The 20,784-nt window shown below is 37.2% G+C and overlaps 1 protein-coding gene across 3 annotated transcripts; it reads right to left on the bottom strand.

The window, feature by feature from the left end:
* Positions 1 to 397: 397 nt before the first annotated feature.
* On the bottom strand, positions 398 to 20,576 carry LOC145775330 (protein-glutamine gamma-glutamyltransferase K-like). 3 transcript variants are annotated; one of them, XM_082586606.1, is made up of 15 exons: positions 20,476 to 20,576; positions 14,225 to 14,413; positions 13,071 to 13,227; positions 10,426 to 10,532; positions 9,832 to 9,950; positions 8,822 to 8,950; positions 7,875 to 8,064; positions 6,842 to 6,962; positions 6,104 to 6,252; positions 5,693 to 5,800; positions 4,902 to 5,117; positions 4,164 to 4,358; positions 3,352 to 3,515; positions 2,938 to 3,074; positions 398 to 1,522 (listed from the first exon to the last, which is right to left on the bottom strand). In XM_082586606.1, exons 1-15 carry the CDS (start codon positions 20,528 to 20,530, stop codon positions 1,378 to 1,380), a joined length of 2,181 nt encoding a protein of 726 aa, XP_082442732.1. In that variant the 5' UTR covers positions 20,531 to 20,576; the 3' UTR covers positions 398 to 1,377. The 3 variants fall into 3 exon arrangements, with proteins under 3 accessions (XP_082442732.1, XP_082442733.1, XP_082442731.1); XM_082586607.1 differs by lacking the exon at positions 20,476 to 20,576 and adding an exon at positions 15,349 to 15,464; XM_082586605.1 differs by lacking the exon at positions 20,476 to 20,576 and adding an exon at positions 14,771 to 14,914.
* Between the last annotated feature and the right edge of the window lie 208 nt (positions 20,577 to 20,784).

The following is a 20,784-nucleotide window of genomic DNA, read 5'->3' as shown; positions in this document are numbered from 1 at the left end:
TTTGATTCCATTTAGCGGTAGGATACGATTTTTGCAATAGCTGCTTCTGGCTTAAATTCTTAATCCTCGGACTGACAAAGCGTCTGATAGGTTATTTCTGGTCGTTTCGCATACTTGTAGAGGGCCGGTTATTGAGATTTGCAGAGTGAAGTTTCGAATGTTGAAATGTTGTTGCCGGAAAATTATTCCATCCACCAGGTGCCGCTGAATGGAGAGCAGTCCTGAAATGCATTGCTCAAGCGAACACTCCGAGAGCCGAACCAGCGCCGCTTGATCTTGAGTCGAGCGCCTAACCACTGAACTAAAGGGGCGGATTCTACGACACAGCTGGTCGGCTTATTTGCAAACTCGGCTTATGGACGGTACTTCACATTCTCAGCTGTCAGCGGGAAGACACTTCATTGATAAAAATATATATTTTTAACGTGTGCGATTAGTAAAGGTTCAAGCACATTGTTACATAAGCAAGTCATAAAAACACACTGACTATTAGTAAAGAAAAACGTTTCTATAAAATGCGATTAACGATAAGCTGCGATTGATAAATAGTCAAGAATAGAATAAAATTCAAATTGTAACAATCAACATTTAAGGCAATTGGTAAAATAGCAAAATGTCAGAACCATTTTTTAACAATACGTGACGAAATAGCGACCAGCTTATATCCACGTCGCAATAATCCTGAGGCATATGACGTCAGCGTATTGAAGAAATGTTGACTTTGTTGTAAAAACTATAGAAATTCCATCAGCGCTGTTTGAGAGTTTTCACAATGCTGCCCAAAGTAGGCTATCTGGGTGTAAAATAAAATATTTTAACATGTTGGTTGGGGCAAAATTTCCCTGTCTTGCTTTTTTTGAGTAGAATGTCGTTTAACCCAAAATAGATTCATTGCGAAGACTCTAATTGACTAAATGTGGAGGCTACTGGCATAATATTACGGGCAAAAGTAAATCATCAACAGTTAATTTTCAGACTTGTCAATACTTTTTCCGGTTGCCTCAATCAATATGCAAAATTAGTTTTAAATCTTTGGTCAAGAAAGAGTTTCGCAAGTGCAAAGGTAAAAAATCTTCTTTTTATAAACAATAGGGCTATAGTAAAAATCGAAAAAGCATATGAAAGATGTAATATTTATACCGTATATTTTATGAAAGTTATAATTGAAATACTGTAAGTTATAATAAACAACTACTAACTAGGTAATAGTTCCACCCAAGATTATTTTGCAAACAAGTTGGTATTTTTGTAAAATTAGTCACAGCTATTTGAAGTATAAAGCTGCATGTCTGAGAGTATTTAAGTGTGAGGGGTATTGCAAACGGTCGAAGCAATATGTGTTTCTTGATCCGAAATACAATGAAGACACAAAGCAAATCATTGAATGACTTCGACGTCTAAAAAGTGCTTCAGGTCCTTTACTTGTCTTGTATCTACATCAACTAGAATCGATCGCTTTCCCGCCTTTTTCGGTCGAATCGGAATCTTGACTTGAGCAGTACCTCCAGCGACAATGCCACGACTGAACATTTTACAAAGTATTAACCACTAAAATATTAACCACTAACCAGACAGCAAATCAAAGACGAAAATTTAGATTAAGTGGACGGAGTAAGGAAATCAAGCATACGAAAAAATGTAAACATAATGAGTTGGAAATTTTTTCATTGTATAGTGAGATCATCCTCCGATGTTTTGAAAGTGAAGTCGGTGTAAATGTTGGGGGAACTAACTTTAACGACCCGAGGTAAGCAGACCACACTGTCTTAGTAGCTGATTCGGAAGCAAAACTGCAAAAATTGTTAAACAGTAAACTAAAGAAGTAAAGAATTTGGAATGGAAATGAATGAAAAGAAAACGGAAACGATGGTAATCACAAAGAAAAAAGAAAGTGAAATTCCAATCTGTCAAATTAAAATGAATGAAATAAATAAACTTATAAAGCAAGTAGAAACTTTCCGATATTTTCCAAACTTTTCCGATATTTTCCGATACCACAATAAACTGGGACGCAAAAGATGATAAGGAGTTTAATCTACGTATTGCTCACACAAAAGCTGATTTTCAGCAAATGAAATCAATATTATGAAAAATACATATCTTTCTCAACTAGATACAGAGTATTAACGTGTTACATTTATCCATTACTGTATTTCAATATAATTCAGAAACTTGGACAATCAACAAAAGAATGACTAAAAGAATAAACTGATTTGAAATGTAGGCATTCCGAAAAATGCAGAGGGTTTCCTGGACTGCCAGAAGGAAACAACCAAAGTGTTTTAAATCAAGAAAAGCAAACAGAGAATCTACTAAAAAGTATCAAAGAAAAACAACTTCAATTTTTAGGGCATGTGCTGCGAAAAGAAAAGTTAGAACATCTTTCTCTCTCTCTCACAGGAAAAATTGAAGGAAAACGTGTCCAAGGCAGACAAAGCTTAACTTACTTAAACCAACAAAGCCCACACCAACATACACTTAATACACACAGCAAAAGACCGAGAATATTGGAAACTTTTTATACAAAAGGAAGTCAATGCTTGGAATCCAATACGACAATGAAAAAGGAAGAAACAGTCATACGAGTTCTACGCAAAGACTTGGGAGTGGGAAATAGGGTCAGATTTAGAACAGTGGCAGTCAAAATCTACGTTTCCTGGGAACGATGCAAAATTCGTTCTGTTACCAAGTTTAGTGCTTGTCATGAACATTAGCATTGGATGCCTAAATTTAAGATAGCCTTCTAGGTAAATAGCTAAAGCTAAATGCCTTACGACAGTTTTTTGAAAGTCTAAATATGAACAACTATTGACTTTTTCCAAGTTATTTTAAAACGACTGTAGGTTTAAGAGTTTATCTTTTTGCCATCCCACGTTGGTTTAACTTTTCAGAATGCATTTATTGTGACGTCATCAATGTTGACAAATCGCGACTTACTTCCATTTCTTGATCGCAGGATCACTTAAGCCTGGACCTTCAAGTGTAAATGTTACGCCAGTCAAGCGTGTCGGAAGCGGATTGGTGAAGTCGATGACGACATCATACTCTGTGCCCACTTTAAGTTTGTCGTCAACCTAAAACATTGAATATAATTTTATAATTAGATATGATAAGTTTACTGTTTTACTACTTACTTACACTAATGAGAGAGTAAACATGCATACGGTTTTACACTATTCTTGGCGCAACTCATTTTTTTACAGAAAATCAACAGATCTAGTATTTGTCCAAAACCACTTCTTCATTCGAGTCAACTCAAAAGGAAAGTATAACAAGCCTTCGAAAATCCACAAATCTTTTGCACTATTACCACCAAGAAAGACATGAAGAACTCGCACAGCTATATGTCACCTTAATAGTGATCACGTCCTTGTTGTCAAGTCTGAATTCGAACTGATCAGAGAATAGTTTTCCAGTCTCTTGCACTTTGGCAACAGCGTGCATTCTCATGGAGTTAAGGTCTACCAGTCTGGAGCTATAGTCGCTGTGCAAGACCGCAAACTCTCGAGTAACAGCTGTAGAAAAATACGATAAAAATCTATTATATTACCAGTTTATTGTTCTCACATAGAGCTTGCCAATCGGGTATACCGAGATAACACAAAAGCATGTCACTGTGACGCCTGAGATGCAGCAATGCCGTCCATCATAAAAGTTCACTTTGGTTTATTTTCTGTCACATTTTAGACGACTGCACTAAACATTAAGACTATTTTCAAATGTAAATACATTTAAAATGTATAGTTGAAAAAGTACGAAAATGTCTATGTATGTAAGCTGGAGTGTTCAATACAATAAGAAGGTGTTTTGTCCAGAGTACATTTACTACATTAATGAAGTTAGCGACAAAGGAGCTAGGTGGTAACGGTGGGTGCCCTCTGTCCTGTCTGGTTTTAGAATAGGCTACGTTAATAATTATAAAACTGTGGATTGTGAACTGTTTGTGATTAGACGCAGAACTAATAAGAACCAATCAACAGTGTCTAGTGCTTTCAAAATACACTCTTTTCAGAATTTGTCTAAGCCTAAACGAGAAAAAATGGCGCAAACTTGTTATGCAAAAGATTGTAATTCGACTCAAAAGATCTTTTAATGCAAATGTAGGGCACCAACAAGGTATAATACCATTTCAGAGCGTTGAACAGCAACCGATGATAACTTACTGGAGTTGCCTTCCAGCGGAATTGCTGAGTATCTTTGTCTTTTAATGAAGTTCTTCTTCTTCCCAGTATAAAGAGTGGAATGCAATACAGCTGATATGTCGACAGTCACATTGTTGGGAGTGTCATTTTTCGCTTGGATGATCACAGTAAACCCATCTCCATTGCGAAGGTTTTTAGAAGGTGTTGTCGTGAAATCTAAATATGCGATAAAAGATAAAATATGTCAAACTCTACTATTTAAACAAACCCTTTTGTTAAAGAAGAAATTAACTGCAACTAAAATACTTTGTGCGAAGGAAAGTCATTTATAGGCTAGTCTACTTTTGCCTAATTACGTCTATCCTTTCAAATGTAGGCCTACAGTGTCTTAAATAAAACATTGGGGTAGCGATTCCTCTTTCAAGCCCCCCGTGGCCACATACCTACTGTTCTTATTCATTTTCAAACGCTATTTTTTTCAGATTATGCTAAGATAACGATATTTTCAATTATCTGCACCACGTCTGCACCCAATGAGACATGACACAACGCTTTGTAAGCGGGAAAGTGTCTAACGCTCTCTCCAAACACGTTGGTTCGAATCCCACCAAAAGCAAGCGGGCTTGTTCAAGCTAACCACGAAATGATGTAAACGCCTCTCTACAGGTTGGATTGTTTGCATTCAAATTACCCTCATATCATTACAAAAACAATAAACAATATAAATGCAACTGAAAGTAAACTGAGAGTCATTCTCACCGAGAGTAATTCCTTTCCCTTCTTCTTCAACTTCCAAGAATCCCTTCTGGTACTCAGGGGTACTTCCGAACGCATAAGCTTTCTTAAAAGCCTGTCTTTCTTCGATGCTGTCTTCTGTGTATTTGTATAGATTGGTGACGTCTAACCTCTCGTCACGCCCGACTGCTTTCGTACTGATGAATTTTCCAACAGATTTTAGCGATCTTGATCCTACGTCTGCAAAAGCAATTAACGATGGTGAGAAAAATATAATAACAAATATACTTCACATCAAATTGTAAATTGCAAAGATTAAAATTAAACCAGCAGTTTTTCTCTCTTTCAACATTGCAAATTCCACCACCATAAATAACACAAAATGTAGGCTGCTTCAATATAAAAATAATTTAAAATCTTTAAACACGGTCGAAACTGATTCAACAAAGTTTCTTAAAATAGCAGTAACGCAAACAATGAAGCAGTTCGCACTGATTGTTCAAGAAACATTTGTTTTGTAAAACACCGACAAGAAACGGTTTTGCGCAATTTAATACTCCTACTGTAGCCTACTTATTGAAAAATATGAGTTAGAATAGAATTGCCGAAACCGCTTTCAGCATTGATTAAAAACCATACCACATTGATTCAACGTTTACAGATACCATCGTCTACAGACGTTGAATCAATGTAAAAAGGCATTAATTTGCTAGATGGGTTAGAATTAGCCATCCTTGTGTAAAGGAAGTGTATCTTTTGTAAAATCATTGTAGTTAAACTTCGTCCAACGTGGCAGTCAATGAGGGAACACAAACCTGTTATTGCATAAGACCCATCATCAGTCTGCTTCACAATCCAATTCACTCTGTCAGCGTTGACTTCAGCGAACACGAAACCAGTTTCAAATCCGATGTAGACTTCGCCTGTAAAACGTTGCGTCTGTTTAGAATGGTTTCGGTGGAAGATATGGGCGTAATCAATAGAGAAAATATAACAGGCAATTGAATACAAAACGTGGGACATTTCTATTGGTACAGTTTGCGTCAAAATAAATTATTTGTATCGACAATGTGGCCAGGGATCATCTTTCAGTAGCATCTTTTCTCTGGCAAATCTTTGTGGAGTTGCCACTTGAAAGGTCTTCGTGGTGTCACAGTAATTCCGCGCCATCCGCCTAAGTAACTATAGTTGTCGCATACAAAAATGGGTAAAGTTATATTTCGCACCGTTCTTAATGGCAGTGAGAGGGGCAGGCCCAGTCTGAAAGAGACCAAGACTGATCTCCTGAGGAGTGGCGTCTACGGCTTGCCATCCATCGTATCCTGAAGGAAGATCTTTCCTCTTCATCCAGCACTCATTCCAAACGTGAAAGTTCCTGGAGTCACAAGATTAAAGTTTTTATTGAGAAGCAAAGCTTTGTAGGCTGATATGTCAGACTATTTTACACATTCAATGTTTACCCCGGCTTTGTTAGCAAAGTTAAGGTAATAAAATGGCAATACCTTTTGTTTAACGACCTGTACATGATACAAATGCTTCTGTGACAAATGTGAGGAATTGCAGGTATGACGTGGCCTACAGCAAACATATCCGACCGCATAACTAGAGAAGCAATTACGCATTGTGTTCCATCGCACATAAAACGTTTGTTTAACGACAAAACAGGATCAAAAGTGAACAATAGGTTCGTTTTACATAGGCGGACAAACGAACAAGACCAAGATCAGCTATCACGATGCTTATTGCTTGCAATTCATTTCTTTAGTTTCCAGTGCAGTGTGCAATATACTTCATGGCAGGAGAAAGTTTGCATTAAAAACAAATAGCCGTTTTTCCACACAAGTTATGAGAGCCATATGTAGATCCAACATAACAAAACGACGTTTATTTAGCAGGAAACCTTCTGGAGTTTTAAAACGAGATTAAAATCACACGTTGTTTGAACATGAAGATATCGTTCCTACCAAACACTGTCCCCTCCTAACTCCACTTCATCGCCGCTTTCGTCCACGTAATTGTCTATTGTCATTGAGCCTTCAGTGTCATGGGCCGACGCAAAGTTTGTGACGCTTCTTGTAGGAATGCCTGAAACAAATGAGGTTTTTCACAATTTCAACCAGCAAGAACTTTTTCATAATGTTTCAACGTTTGTAGACGTTTACAAACGATTTATTCATCCATTCAACGTTTGCAGACGTTGAATCAATGTTGTAGAGACCTGGTTTGCTTGGAATGAGTCTAACTTGGGCGAAGTAACTCATTGCTGCCAAATGAACCGTTGCGGTTCTGTTTCATGTTAAACAATGAAAGCTGGCCTTGTTAGCTTTAAACCAACTTACTTCTACAGCCTCTCCAAGAACTTAAGCTTGAAAAAGACAGAATGGAGCTTGTGTCGCTATCTACGTTCGTATCGTGTTTAGTTCATGGGACCGGTGCAAAGCAATGGAATATCCGAATGGCAGTTTTGAGACCATCTTTTTTCGTTCCCATCTAATTCTCTTTCACTCACTCACTCCACTTTGCTTTAAAGCCTAGTCTGCAGTTGGTCGACCAGTGGTCTGTAGCAACTTTTCTATTTCTTTTTATCGCTGGCATTTTTAATTTAAATATATTGTTACAATGTTAATGGCCAGCCTTAGTGGCTGAGCAAAGGGTATTCATTTGGAATAAAACAGACAGCTTTTTGAGTGTCAGCTGCCATTAGGCTGCACAGGCAGCTATCAGTAACCCTTATAAACTTTAGTAAGAGGTCTACCTCTTCCTACCTACATAAATGAATAGAAAAGTGCATTGGCCTAAGAGACCTACCTCATTCAGTAAATAACTTTTTTCACATTAATTTAACGTTTATAGACGTTGAATGATTGTGAAAAAGTTCTGTCTGAGGTACCGCACTGTTACAATTCACAGGCATGCGAGAATTTCGATCAAAAGCCGCTTTCTATTCAGGAAAAGATTAAAAATTATTCGTTGCAATAAGATGTAACTTTGCATCACCTAAACATCTGAGGACAGTCGTAACCACACCCGAAAACACCCAGCATTGACCAAAGCAGACAGGCTTTCCAGTTTCGTAATATTGCCGAAGAATCTCGACGCTGCCGTTCCATTTAGTTGGGGATACTCCTCCCGTGTAATCCCCTGACCAGTTGCCGCTCAAAACCCCATCATCGTCTTGAGAGTTAATCTATGATAAAACACTGGAAATGATTTATCACTTAATTGATGGCTGATATGAAATTCAAATCTTCACCAACAGAGTATTTGTAAACATTAAATAAAACGAACAGAAAAGGAATAAAATTTAATAACATTAACAGAAAAAAAATTGAATCAGCTTTAGTCAGAAAGTCTCGGCCATGTAAATTTAAGCTTAAAAATTAGGTTCATTGTCAGTGCTTGCTCATACTACCAGGAATAACCTATCAAGGCTTTGTCAGTATGAGGATAAAGATTCAAAACCAACCAAACCAATCCAAATGCTGGCAGCTGAAAGGAAAGCTTTTTAACAGCATCTGCAATTGCTCATACGAGCGACAGTTCGACTGATTAGATTTCTTTATATCGACCACAGGCCAACCATATGGCCACTTTGCTAATGTTTTCAAACATGTTTTATATAATATAAAATGCTTGAAAATATTAGCAAAGTAACAAACCTTTGCTCATATGAGCCTCTACAAGCATGCAAAACTACCAGGAATAACCTATCAAGGCTTTGTCAGTATGAGGATAAAGATTCAAAACCAACCAAACCAATCCAAATGCTGGCAGCTGAAAGGAAAGCTTTTTAACAGCATCTGCAATTGCTCATACGAGCGACAGTTCGACTGATTAGATTTCTTTGTATCGACCATAGGCCAACCATATGGCCACTTTGCTAATGTTTTCAAACATGTTTTATATAATATAAAATGCTTGAAAATATTAGCAAAGTAACAAACCATTGCTGAGATGATTCTGGAAATCCAGACTGGATCACCCCGCTTTTGAACCCATTTGTTGGGTTTTCCTTTCACCCGTTTGTCCTTGTCCAGAAGAGATAGGCAGCATTCCAAGATGTTTTCTTCAAACTGAACGAAAAAACGGAGTTTTATTTTAAATAAAATTAAAAAAATAACTATTAACATAAAACAACACTAGTTAGCGCAATAATTCCGTGATTTACAAAGCTGTCCGCCCAGATGGCTCAGTTGGTTACCGCGTGACTTCTTGAACGAAGGAGATTCAAGATCAAGCGGCGCTGGTTCGACTCTCGGGGTGTACGCTTGAGCAACGCATTCTAAGGACTGCTGCTCTCCATTCAGTGGCATTTAATGGATGGAATAATTCCCAGGCAACAACACTTCAACAATCGGTAATTTCACTCTGTCAGTCTCGGTAACTGGCCCTGTGTCAAGAGCCTCTACAAGCATGCAAAACTACCAGGAATAACCTATCAAGGCTTTGTCAGTATGAGGATAAAGATTCAAAACCAACCAAACCAATCCAAATGCTGGCAGCTGAAAGGAAAGCTTTTTAACAGCATCTGCAACTACCACATCAATGCTAGGAATTAGCTACTAGCCGATTACTTAGTTACTACACCTTGCAGCACACGTTTGAAGGGACTATAGTCTTTTCACTCAAACAATTTTCGAATTTTTGAATTAAATTGACAAAATTGTACTGTGTATATTACAGAGCTTTTGAAATGGTGCTGACTGAAAATTTTATGTAATCTCTGTATTATTATTAGGAATTCGAACATTCACAAATTAAATTGTGGGAATGGTATAATAGTGTACTTAAAAGTCCATCCTTCATAGCATGTTTAAGAAATATTTAACCCAAAAGAAATGACGTTCGAAGACTCTGCTTCCTCCTAATATAGTGAGAGATAAACTGCTGTAAGGAAGTTAAGGTTACTGAAGGTAAAAAGAATTTATTTCCATATAATTAATTTTAACCCAACCTGGCCAAAGTTCCATTTCTTCGGAGAGATCCACTTCGACGACCCTCTGTATACCAGGCCCACATCACTCAAACAATATTCCTCTACCTCATCTGCTCCATCCATGTACACAGCATCATCTAGAAAATTAAAACAACAGAATCGATGTTTTGGTGTGTTGTAGTAAATTAACTAAAGAATTATACAACGAGTCTCTGATTCAGGAGGCTGTATAACTTTAGAGCATCTGCCAGTTTTGCAAAGATTTGAGCAAAGAAGTTTAATTCTATTTAAAAGTATCACCATACGTAGTTCTCTGTACTCATTCCACCATCCAATAACGCGGCACACGTAACTGGACTTGCCTCACTTTCGCCCAGATCAACCAACTATTTAAGAGCATTATTGCTTCTACTCTAGCACACACGAACTTGCGCGTAACCTTATTCACAGCAAGCAAAACCCGTCTTCTGCAGACGCTAAAAGAATGTAGAAAAGACAGATTTTCATAGCTGGGGTATGAAATTACATGCAGCTCATCAAAAATGTGTCAATGTCCCTCATTTTAATATGTTATCTTGACAGAAGTATTGAAGCATTAGCAAAGTACAGCACCTTTTGACCACGGGTTGAAGAGGATGATCACGCCGGGTTCGGGATCACGTGATTTCGCTATCTCCCCAGATTCAAGGTTGCTGACAAATTCTACAAATGTTTTGTATCTGAAATAAAGCATTATATAAGCGTAAACAACTCAACTCTCTACATTCAGCTTGCGACAAATCAACTGAACAACAAAAGTTTGATCGAAAACCTAAGAGCAGGTACCTTGTAACAGATGTGTTATTGTACAGTAATTATACTTGAATACAAAAATGCCTTGGTAGTTTGTGTCAACACTAGGCCTGCTTGTTTACGGAATAGCGGTACAAGGTTGTGCACCTGCATTGATTGTGTTCTTAAATCAACAAGTGAGGTTTCCACTGGTGGCAAGCTGTTGCGACATGTGGAATTTTGGATGTGATATACAATAACTAGGTTATCAACTATAAGTTTCCCAGACTGCACACCACATTATCTACCATTGTCCTGTATATCACCCCAGGACAGATATGTGGACCTCACAACGCTTGATGAACACACAATCCATTGGTTGCTGCGCCTGAATGTCACAACGTGATCTACGGCGGCCTCAAATGCAAGAAGAACTATAAATTTTAATTGTCAATTGACTAACTATGGGTTTTCTTAAGTTATAGTTTCTTCCTTGCAAACAAACAATATCATGTCATCGAACTTGAAATAAAATTAATTTACGTTTTCCCAACGACCATCTGCGCGCTATTCAAGAAATATTTTTTAATGTGGAACATAAAAGCAGCGATTGGCAAGTTGTAAATGCGGTGACGTGGTAGCTATTTGACACATAAAACATTCTAAATTTGTCAAAGCTGCCCTTGACGCACCTACGTTTTAGTGTAAAAAAGTGTGGTGGTCAGGCCAGTTAGGTTTTATTTGTGATCATTTAAGCGAAAACAATACTTGTCAAACCTAGCAGTGGTCTAGAAAAAGAAGCGACAAAAACAAAACGTTGAACAACGTAACGTGGTGGAAGGAGGGGCAATACGGACATTTGCCATTTAAAAAAAAAAACAGATAAAAATAACATATTTTTACTATCTTACTAGTACTTAAATGAATATTCCACACAAAAAAATTGAAAAACGTTCGTGCAACACTCGGCAGCAAAGAGATTGAAATTGTTTTCTCAGTTCTTTGTTGTAAAAACTTGTTCACTTAAATGTGAACAAGTTTATATATCTGTTTTTTTTTTTAAATTTCTACAGTAGAATTCGCCTATAACGGCTTCGTTTATAACGTCAATTCGCCTATTACGTCACATTTCGCTCGGTCCCGGCAAAATTCCTGTCTTTTACATAAATTGTAGTTCGGCTACAACAGCATCGCCTATAACGTCAATTCGCATGTAACAGCACCCTTTATTGGTCCCCAGACGTCTTTTGTTCGCTTATAACGTCACTGCCATCACCTTCACCACGAACGGTCAGTCTTTTAATCCAGTTAGCGCTGCTGCTTGCAAAATGTCTGCCCTATATTTCGCTACGTCGCTCTCAGCAGGGACTTTAACTAAATTAACTTTTTTCCGCGTGAAAAACTATCACGTGTAAAAAGCAGCTCTACAGCTGACCTTTAAACAACTCAAAGCAACAGTTGTACAATGTACGTGCAGTACTGTATAAACTAATTAACTTTTTTTCCGCGTGAAAAACTATCAAGTGTAAAAAGCAGCTCTACAGCTGTGTCAAATCCGTGTCAAAACCGAAACAGCTCAAGATCAATGCCTTTTTTGTTAATAAACAATGAACTTTTTTACTATTGTATGTAACGAGCTGTATTGCGCAAATTTCTTGTACCTTTCGCTGTAGGTTATTTTTTTAAAACAATTTCTTTGTTTACTGTATTTTCTGCGTGCCTTTTGTCTGTTTGTTGGTACACAGTAACCCTGATTGGATTATACACCTCTTTCTTTAATCAAAAGACAGTTGTAGAATAGTTTGCGGTAGTTCGTCTATAACGTCAATTCGGCTATAACGTCAGTTTTTGCAAATCCTCTAGAGGTGCCGTTATAGGCGAATTCTACTGTACTTGAAAGCAATTACTCACTTGAATCAAGCCCTAGTTGTTGTTAAGGAAAAGGTTAATTCAAAAAACGCAATAGGTCCATGAAATTTGATTTGTTTGCTCAAATAGAGCTTTAATACAGACTTGCCAGTTCTTTCTATCTTACAGCCTTACTTGCAACTGTTGTGAAATGAAAAATATACACTTTAGTTGGTGGTGGAGTTTCGAGTCTGCTCGTGATAAGCAGGAACCTACCAGGTATGTATGTATACTACTTCACGGACAGCCAACATTGATAAATCAATCTTATGTTTATGCTAGCAAATGTTTATTTATACAATTCTTGAAAATATCAGCTAAATTATATGGGCTGTTGTTTTTTTGTTTGTTTGAAACATCTTCTTATATTTCCCTTTCTATCTTAAATTTTTCTGAAGGTGTTGCAACCGTGCCAAATCCTTCAACTAACTTACTTCGGTCACAAGCACATTTTAACGTACACGTTTTGTCGCTACTACCTTTTTCTCGACCTTTGCTATGTTAACGTGTATTGTTTTTGCTGTGATGGTCAGAAATAAAAACAACTGAACTGAACAATACGACTATAAAAATCTTACTTCCCGATCAAAGCTGTGGGTGGAATATTGACTTCAAATGTAACTATGAAATTATTCACATCTTCATCAATTAACTTCAACCCCCATTTTTCCGAGTTTAGTTCATTCACCAAGGGGCATCTGATTTTGGTTTGGTTCATCAACTGTGGGTTGGAACCTGCAATTATAAGTAGTTTGTAAAACCAGGTTTTGTAAGTAGCAGCACCATTCGACCCTTTTTCTGTCAGATCTTTTAGCTTACCGTACTGTACTGTACCGTAACTGTACCGTACTAATTTTTAGATCTTTAATATAAACAAAATAGATTACACCTCTCATTACCACAATAATAGTAATAATGATATTAATCATCTCCTTTTGCGGCTGCGAGCATAGTGACCATGATAGTGACTAATAAGTACAGTAGGCCTATATATATAGCCTGCAACAATTTGCAAAAACTGCATGTACAGTAGATGCAACTGTTCCAGACAATTATTCACCAAATCAAACGTCATATAAAACCGTTCAGGTCTACTGAATCTTAGCGTATTACGTCATGGAATTTTTCCTAAAAAATGAGCCAATATTGCACCATCGTTCGTAAGACCTGATGAAACATTGCATCATCACCTTTGAACACCTGTTTGAATTGCTTGATAATGCTTTTCATTATTGCGTCACATTAACTGTTTACGTGAGTTTGAGATATTGCAAATTATTCTAGTCATTCTTAAAATTGTTACTTGGAAGTTGGTCGCATATTTAACTGTTTTGCTTATTGCTTGAATAAGCTGGACAAAATTTCCGTCTTTTATTTAAGTAGTTTGTTGTAGTGACAAGTTTTAGTGGTGTACGGTGTTGCATCCCAATTTCGACAGCCAGGTGGCTATTTTTACAGAAATACAATTTTGAATAGACGGTTTCAAAAGAGTGTTTCTTTCGGTCATTACATACAGACGAACGGATGCGGGAATCTTATGTTACAATTTTCCCACGAAGAGATTATGGTTTACCGCTGTGACCAGCAACACAATAGACAGCTGGTGGCAGCAAAGGGACATGGTACACTATTCATACAAGTTTGCGGCTCCAATTTATTTTGCCAGTTAGCTGCATGTTTTACTTTGTTGAACTCACTCAGTGAAAATGCTCCATGCAAAACGCAAACCTACCAAGATTTAGTTCCAGTATCACTTTATCTGCTGTTCGGTGAAATTTTCTTTGAAACTTCATCTTTGTCTTGAAAGTTTGACCTCTTCGAAGAACGAGGGTAGACGTTGCATATTCGTTGGTATGATGAGCTTTTTCGTTTTCATTTTTCAGCCAATCACAGTCCACAGTCTTCAAATTCAGGCCTTCAACTAAAAAAACGAAAGTTAGGTGACTAAAATGCAGAGACAAATCAAATTTTTGTTTGCAAAAGGGTTTCAAAAATTTGCTTTGTTTATTAAGCCCCGGTTGCTAAACCAATAGAATTCCATTGACATAAGAACTACCTGCCCTTCGAGGAGTTGTAAACGTAACGCTTGAGTGAAGAGACTAAGTAACAAACATAGCCTATATTAGCCTAATAACAAGATCATCACCTGGTGGGTTGTAAAAGTGCCTTTGTAATATGTTACAGTTATGATAGGAGTAGTACCGTACTGTAGTAGAGGCACGACACCGCTGACCCCAAAGTGCAACCTTGCAACATTTTATTCTCTTATTTTGATTACCTTTTGTTGAACGATGGGAGCAGCATGTTGAAACAACATTTTTGACAAGCTCTGCAAGGCCACTGCTATCACCTTTGCTAGAAGACATTATTGCGCTACTAATCAATGTAAGCTAAAAGAAAAACGTACAGACAGCTATATTTGTTCTGATATCATCTTAATATCCTTTGCCCACAAAAATTATTATTCGTTGAGCACATTGTCTTGATATCAAAAACACTATGACTCAATGATGCAAGTAGGCTACGTCAAAGTGAAGGCTTCCCCGTCCATAGAAGTAAAGTAGGCTATACCTTAACTAGCTTCAAACCGGGCCATGTAGTACCGGTAGTTTCTTTGTTGACTCTGGTGTAGACATTTTTACATGGCTATTTTCTACAATATGGGGTATTGAAGCAGTCTTGCTATAGTATAAAACTTTGTTATTGCAGTTAGTTTCATATGCCACATAGCCAAAATGGCTTAACCCTCATCGTAGACCGCAATTCAAACACGGATTTAAGCGCCCTGTTGCAATGTCTACCTAATTTTCACAATACTTTTCAAACACTTTACTTTGCAACAAACAGTTGCTTGACCTTTTATAGATCCGGTCGGCTATTGAAATACAACAAGCTTGTTTGCTGTAGCCTTTCCTTTCATCTTCACTTTTACACCTGAGATTACATCAGCTGATAAAATTGAACTGTGATTTAATCACGAGCCACGATTGTACGAATTGTAAAGTAACTTGGTCGGAGAGAACAATGGCCTACAATACGACATAACTATTATCTCTTCACAATGCGCCACGGTAATCTGTGGTCATTCAAAGAGGTCTGTATCAGGTTCAGTTCCTTGACGACGGCAAAAGGCCACAGAAGTGTTTGGTCGAGTTTAACTTTCTCGAGATGTTTTGTTTGACAAGACTCGTTTGGATTGATTGGTTTATACTCGCAGCTTGATAAACAAAAAACAGCCAGTGTAGTGCTGCTAAAAAAGTAGACAGTAGCCTATAACACTAAATCAGAAAAATCAGTTTTATTTATAGAGCTTTTACCACACAAATGTAGCTTCTTAAAGTATAGTCTTATTCAAATAGAATAAACCATACTAATAATAATAATGATTCATTCTATTTGAATATGTTTATACCGAAAATGCTACACTTGTGTGTCGGAAGCTCTATTAATAAAACTGATTTTTCTGATTTAGTGTGATACTGCCATCAGTTAAATCATAGAAAGAATTGATGAAAAGTTTAATAACGAATTTTTGTTTTGGAGTAGCGCAATACTGGTAGTCTACAAAAAACATAAAATGGGCAATTTTCGCTAAAATTAATTTTAATCACATCTCCTGGGAAATTTTTCATTAGCTGGTATGAGTTAACTATCACCAAGCGATTTTGCTGACAATATATTCTTGAAAACATCAGTAAATAAACTTTTTGCATTCTGGGCCTATAGGCTAGCTTGTTGAAATATCTGTCAAGATGTTTTCTTTAACCAAGGGGTCACCAAACTACGGCCCGCGGGCCGCAACCGGCCCGCGACCTGATTTCATCTGGCCCGCTACGTGCTGCGGAAATTACAGCTGCACTACAATTCTGTACATGTGCATCCCTTGGCATTAGCAACCGTCTTTGGCTTTGCCTTTTTGTGTAGTAGAGACTTCTTTGTTAAAATTGTGCGTTCTTATAGTTCGTTGTTTTATGTTAAATTTGTACATTTTTCCACCAGGCAGCCTACATGTTGGTGTTCTGTTTTTATCATTCAGCCACCACAAATGGGGACAGCCTAGGCCAAATTTGGAAAGATGTAATGTTTTTTCAAGAGCACGATGCCCTGCAGTGTATCACAGCAGGGAATAGTTTTTCCAGCAACCTTTCGATTTTCATCACATCTTTACTATTCCACCGCTGACTTTGTTATTTATTGTGCTCAATTCAAGTCAATGGAGATTCTAAATGGTTGTAGCCTATATCTTTTCGCAATTTACAACCGGCCCGCAGCTGTTAATCTAGGCAACAACCCGGCTCTCAGAGAAAAAAGTTTGGTGATCCCTGCTTTAAACCAACATACTCTTTAGCAATAAAAAAACTAAACTTTCCGGTTTGCAAATTAAATGAAATGGCACAATAATTAACCAAATTGACCACACGCGCTATTTAGGACTCCCAACAAATGACAAACTCAACTGGAATAAGCACATTGATCACCTTTCGAAACAAACTATCCTCTTTTTCAGGCGTAGGCTACTGAGTAAACTTAGACAATTTATTTCTAGAAAAGTTCTCATAGATGTTCATTACAGCATTGTACACTCACACCTACAATATGGATTTATCAACTGGGGATGCGCACCCACAAAGTAGCCTAACTTGAATAGAATCCAAGTCATACAAAATAAGAAAATTAAAATTGTTACAGGAGTATTTGAAATGAAAACGAAATTACTGCCACTTTATCAAGAATCAAGATAATGGTGTACTAAATGTAAAGTCCACTTATAAACTAGAAATGAGCGAAATTATGATCAAATTTTATAATAACAAACTACCGGAAAACTTCAAAACTTTTTTTCACACATTTATCATTCTACATATTCGTATAACACCCGACGCTCAAGCTCCAATTCGCTTTATATTCAGCAGGCAAATACCCAATTATTCCAAAAAATTTTAAATGCATGGAAATCAAGATATTGGATCATTTACTCCAAAATATAAAAAAAACACATGAAAAAAGGCTACAAATTGTTCAGTAAAACTTGCAAAAAATACTTCTTCAAGAATCAAGAGCTATTGAAGCGACATTCACTACCTGACTTTATGTCCAATATCATTATTATTTTTATTTTTTGCATTTCTTGCGTCCGTATTTGCATTTGTTTTTTTCCTGTTCTTCCTTCCTTCTTCTTTATTGTATCAATTTGCTATTTAAAAACGCAATACTTGCTTTCGTGTAACTGTTTGAATGAGGGAGTGCAGACTCGAAGACCTCCTACTCCTTTTTAGGGCTACGGTCTTTCACATTCATTGGATGCACACTGTACGTTTTTGTTTTATGTACGTTTCGCATCCAAACAAAATAAATAACCATCCATCTATCCATATTAGGCTACTGATCTGAAATAGGATCAATTAGCTAAAATAAGATCAATCGGTCTTTTGGAACCGTTTCGTTACTGCGCTGTGAAATCACCCCCTTTATGTGAAAGATAAAATAAGTCCTTTAGCTTTCAGTGGATAGGCTGGTAGCTAACAAGTGTTTTTTCTTTACTTTACCTGCATTCATAAGCTAAAATAGAGAATGGCCATCGTCAGCATAGAAATAGCTTTTGACTCTTTTTTATCAAACAATCAAATCTATTGATTATTTACCATCCTTTGATGTTAAAATTTTGCCACCCCCAATTTTCCATCATTGGATGATAAAAACTTGTCACTCCCTATGTGCTACCCTTGAATGTAACAACTTGCTGCTTATTAGAGCAAGGAAATAATGTAAACTGGAGTAAGAAAAAAGTGTCTGTTATCATAGAAATCATTGCGAAAATAAGGAAATAGTCAACAATCGACAGTGAAGTATATTGAACCGTAGACTAATAAATTGTTAATGTGGTTTGATAGCAATCACTTTTTTATATTATTTGATGATACAATAGACAGAATAAATGGAAACAGGGTGGTAAAGATAACCCCTACTTGAAAAAAGCGGCCACCCCGTTGGTGGGGAACAATCCGATATTGGAGGGTGATGATGGTATTTCTGTTGAGCGAAATAATTCATGCGCTTATTCTTATTCATTCATTCAACGCATGCACTGGCAGAGTGTGTGTGATAATTTTGAGTTTTCCTTTGTATCGCTTTCTTATTGATGTTACAATTTTGCAAAAATTTACAGTTCACCAAATGATACTTCTGTTGCCATTGAGCTGTGACGGTTTGCTTCAGAACTTATTGCCACTACGATTGCGCGCAAACCTTTCCGCACTTCTTGTCGCTTACAAGTTACAATGCATCAAACTGCAAGAAATTCAAAAGTAACGCTCATAGAAAACAAAACCTCTGACGACGAATTGTTTTGCTCACGTATTCACAAATCCAACCAGCACAAAGTAGCCTACCTTTTCCCATCGTTGTAACGTCGCCAAACGTTATTAAAACAATATAAAGAATAGAATGTTTTGCTGGTTGGGCCACCACCCACTGCGTCATCTATCTCGCAAGGTGCAGCCTATCGGCTGCGCAAACTGGATGACCCTAACAACAATGGCTGCTAGGCACATACCCCAACATCTAGACTCTAGACTAAAGTTTAGACCAGGGATTCTTAAACTTTATAAGCTGCCCCCCTCCCCTTGTCGACACTTGTAAAGCTTTGTGTCCCCCTTTTCTCGTTTTAGTTATAAACCTATGTCAAACTTCATAAATTTAACATATTTTGGATTTTAAAACAAATTCCATTTTCTATTTACTGTAATACATAAATCAAAAAATTTAGTGGACCACAGTCTATTTTTCCTCACATTAATGAGAGGTGTAGCTGCTTTTTCGAAGTCAGCAGTAATTCATGGCTTAGTTGAAGACAATGCATATAGCACATATAGCATGCTGACAGGTTCACAGGTAAGTTTGTTCCGACCTTGTATACTGTATTATACACACTTGTACAGTAAGTCCAGAAAAGCCACTTTCACAGATAATAACGCTGGGAATTATATCAAAACTAAATCACTTTACAATCAATAATCGTGACACATTAAAGTGTTACCAACATTTTTTCACGATTTGTTACTTGTACAATTCAATAGCATATTAGCGCATCAGCCTACCATCTTCGCGCCCCCTTAAGAAAGTATTTACGCCCTCAATTTAAAATCTACTGGTCTAGACCGTGTTATTCCCATTACTCAAGGGTGGTGAAAGGCAGAGCCCCTTGCACTAGTGAAGAAAGATTGACATGAAAAAGACCGCGCAATTTTGGAGTGGTTTCGGTATGATGATGATCTGTGATGATGGTACGATGATGATCGCCATGTCTGTGAATATGACTTACAAGTTTCATCTGGCTCCTTTATACTGTTGTTATTAATCTCTTTTCTGTTTTTGCCAATTCCAGAACTTCGTCATTAAGCTACTTTTCTTTTCAGTTTATAAAATCCTCAGCATTCTTCTGAGAAACCACATATTAGCAGCCTCAAGTCTTTTCTTCATTTCGTTGCTTACATAGTTTTTGATATACACGTATCCCAATATTTAATGAAATTGGAAAGGAAAGAAACTCGCCTAACTCTGACAAGACAATCTAGATTCTTGAGGAATGTTTCCCAAGTTTTATTAGGCCTATTTAAATTTTAAATATCAACCGTGAGTGAAAAACTTGCAAACTTACCAGGTAATATGTTTACGTTAGTGCTTTTTCTAACCAATAAATATGCAGACCTCCGTACCACATTAGACGGCCACCAAAAGTTTGGAGGTCTCAGACTGAGAAGAACTGATCCAAAGTTAACACAAAACGTCGTTTATACCTACACTTGTAAAGAGTGAAGTTAACACAAAAGCTTAGCACAATTAAGCAACATACTGCTATAAGCTCGTTGAAATGCATTTGCGCTTGTCTCTGTGTCTACATTGCCGAGCATGAGCTATAAAAACAATAATATATCTTAGGTTGCAGCATCAAATTTGAATCAGAGAACACAACGTTGCACTCACCTGGCTTTGGTTCTTCGTTTCCTCCTATGCAGCTGAGCTTCTTCAAAAAAGCCATGATTTAATTAAATATTTAAAACCTAGTCCTTTTACACCCTGTGATCACTGCAAAAAGTAAAGGTCATAATATCTCAAAGCAGGGATGAGTTTCAAACGAAAACCGGGGGCTCTGCGTATCTTCTGTAGCATTAAGATGCTCCGGTGAAGAAGCAATTATAGGACGCCTGCGCCCTGAGCTCGTCTTTTTGTTATACAGTATGTTTTTAGAATAACTTATTTCGCGCTCTTTTGCTTGTCTGTCACACTTCACGT

This window comes from Aplidium turbinatum, chromosome 8 (assembly GCF_918807975.1).
Source record: "Aplidium turbinatum chromosome 8, kaAplTurb1.1, whole genome shotgun sequence".
Classification (NCBI taxonomy): Eukaryota; Metazoa; Chordata; class Ascidiacea; order Aplousobranchia; family Polyclinidae; genus Aplidium; species Aplidium turbinatum.
The sequence above is the reverse complement of the archived record's forward strand: the minus strand, read 5'-3'. Positions and strand labels throughout refer to the sequence as shown.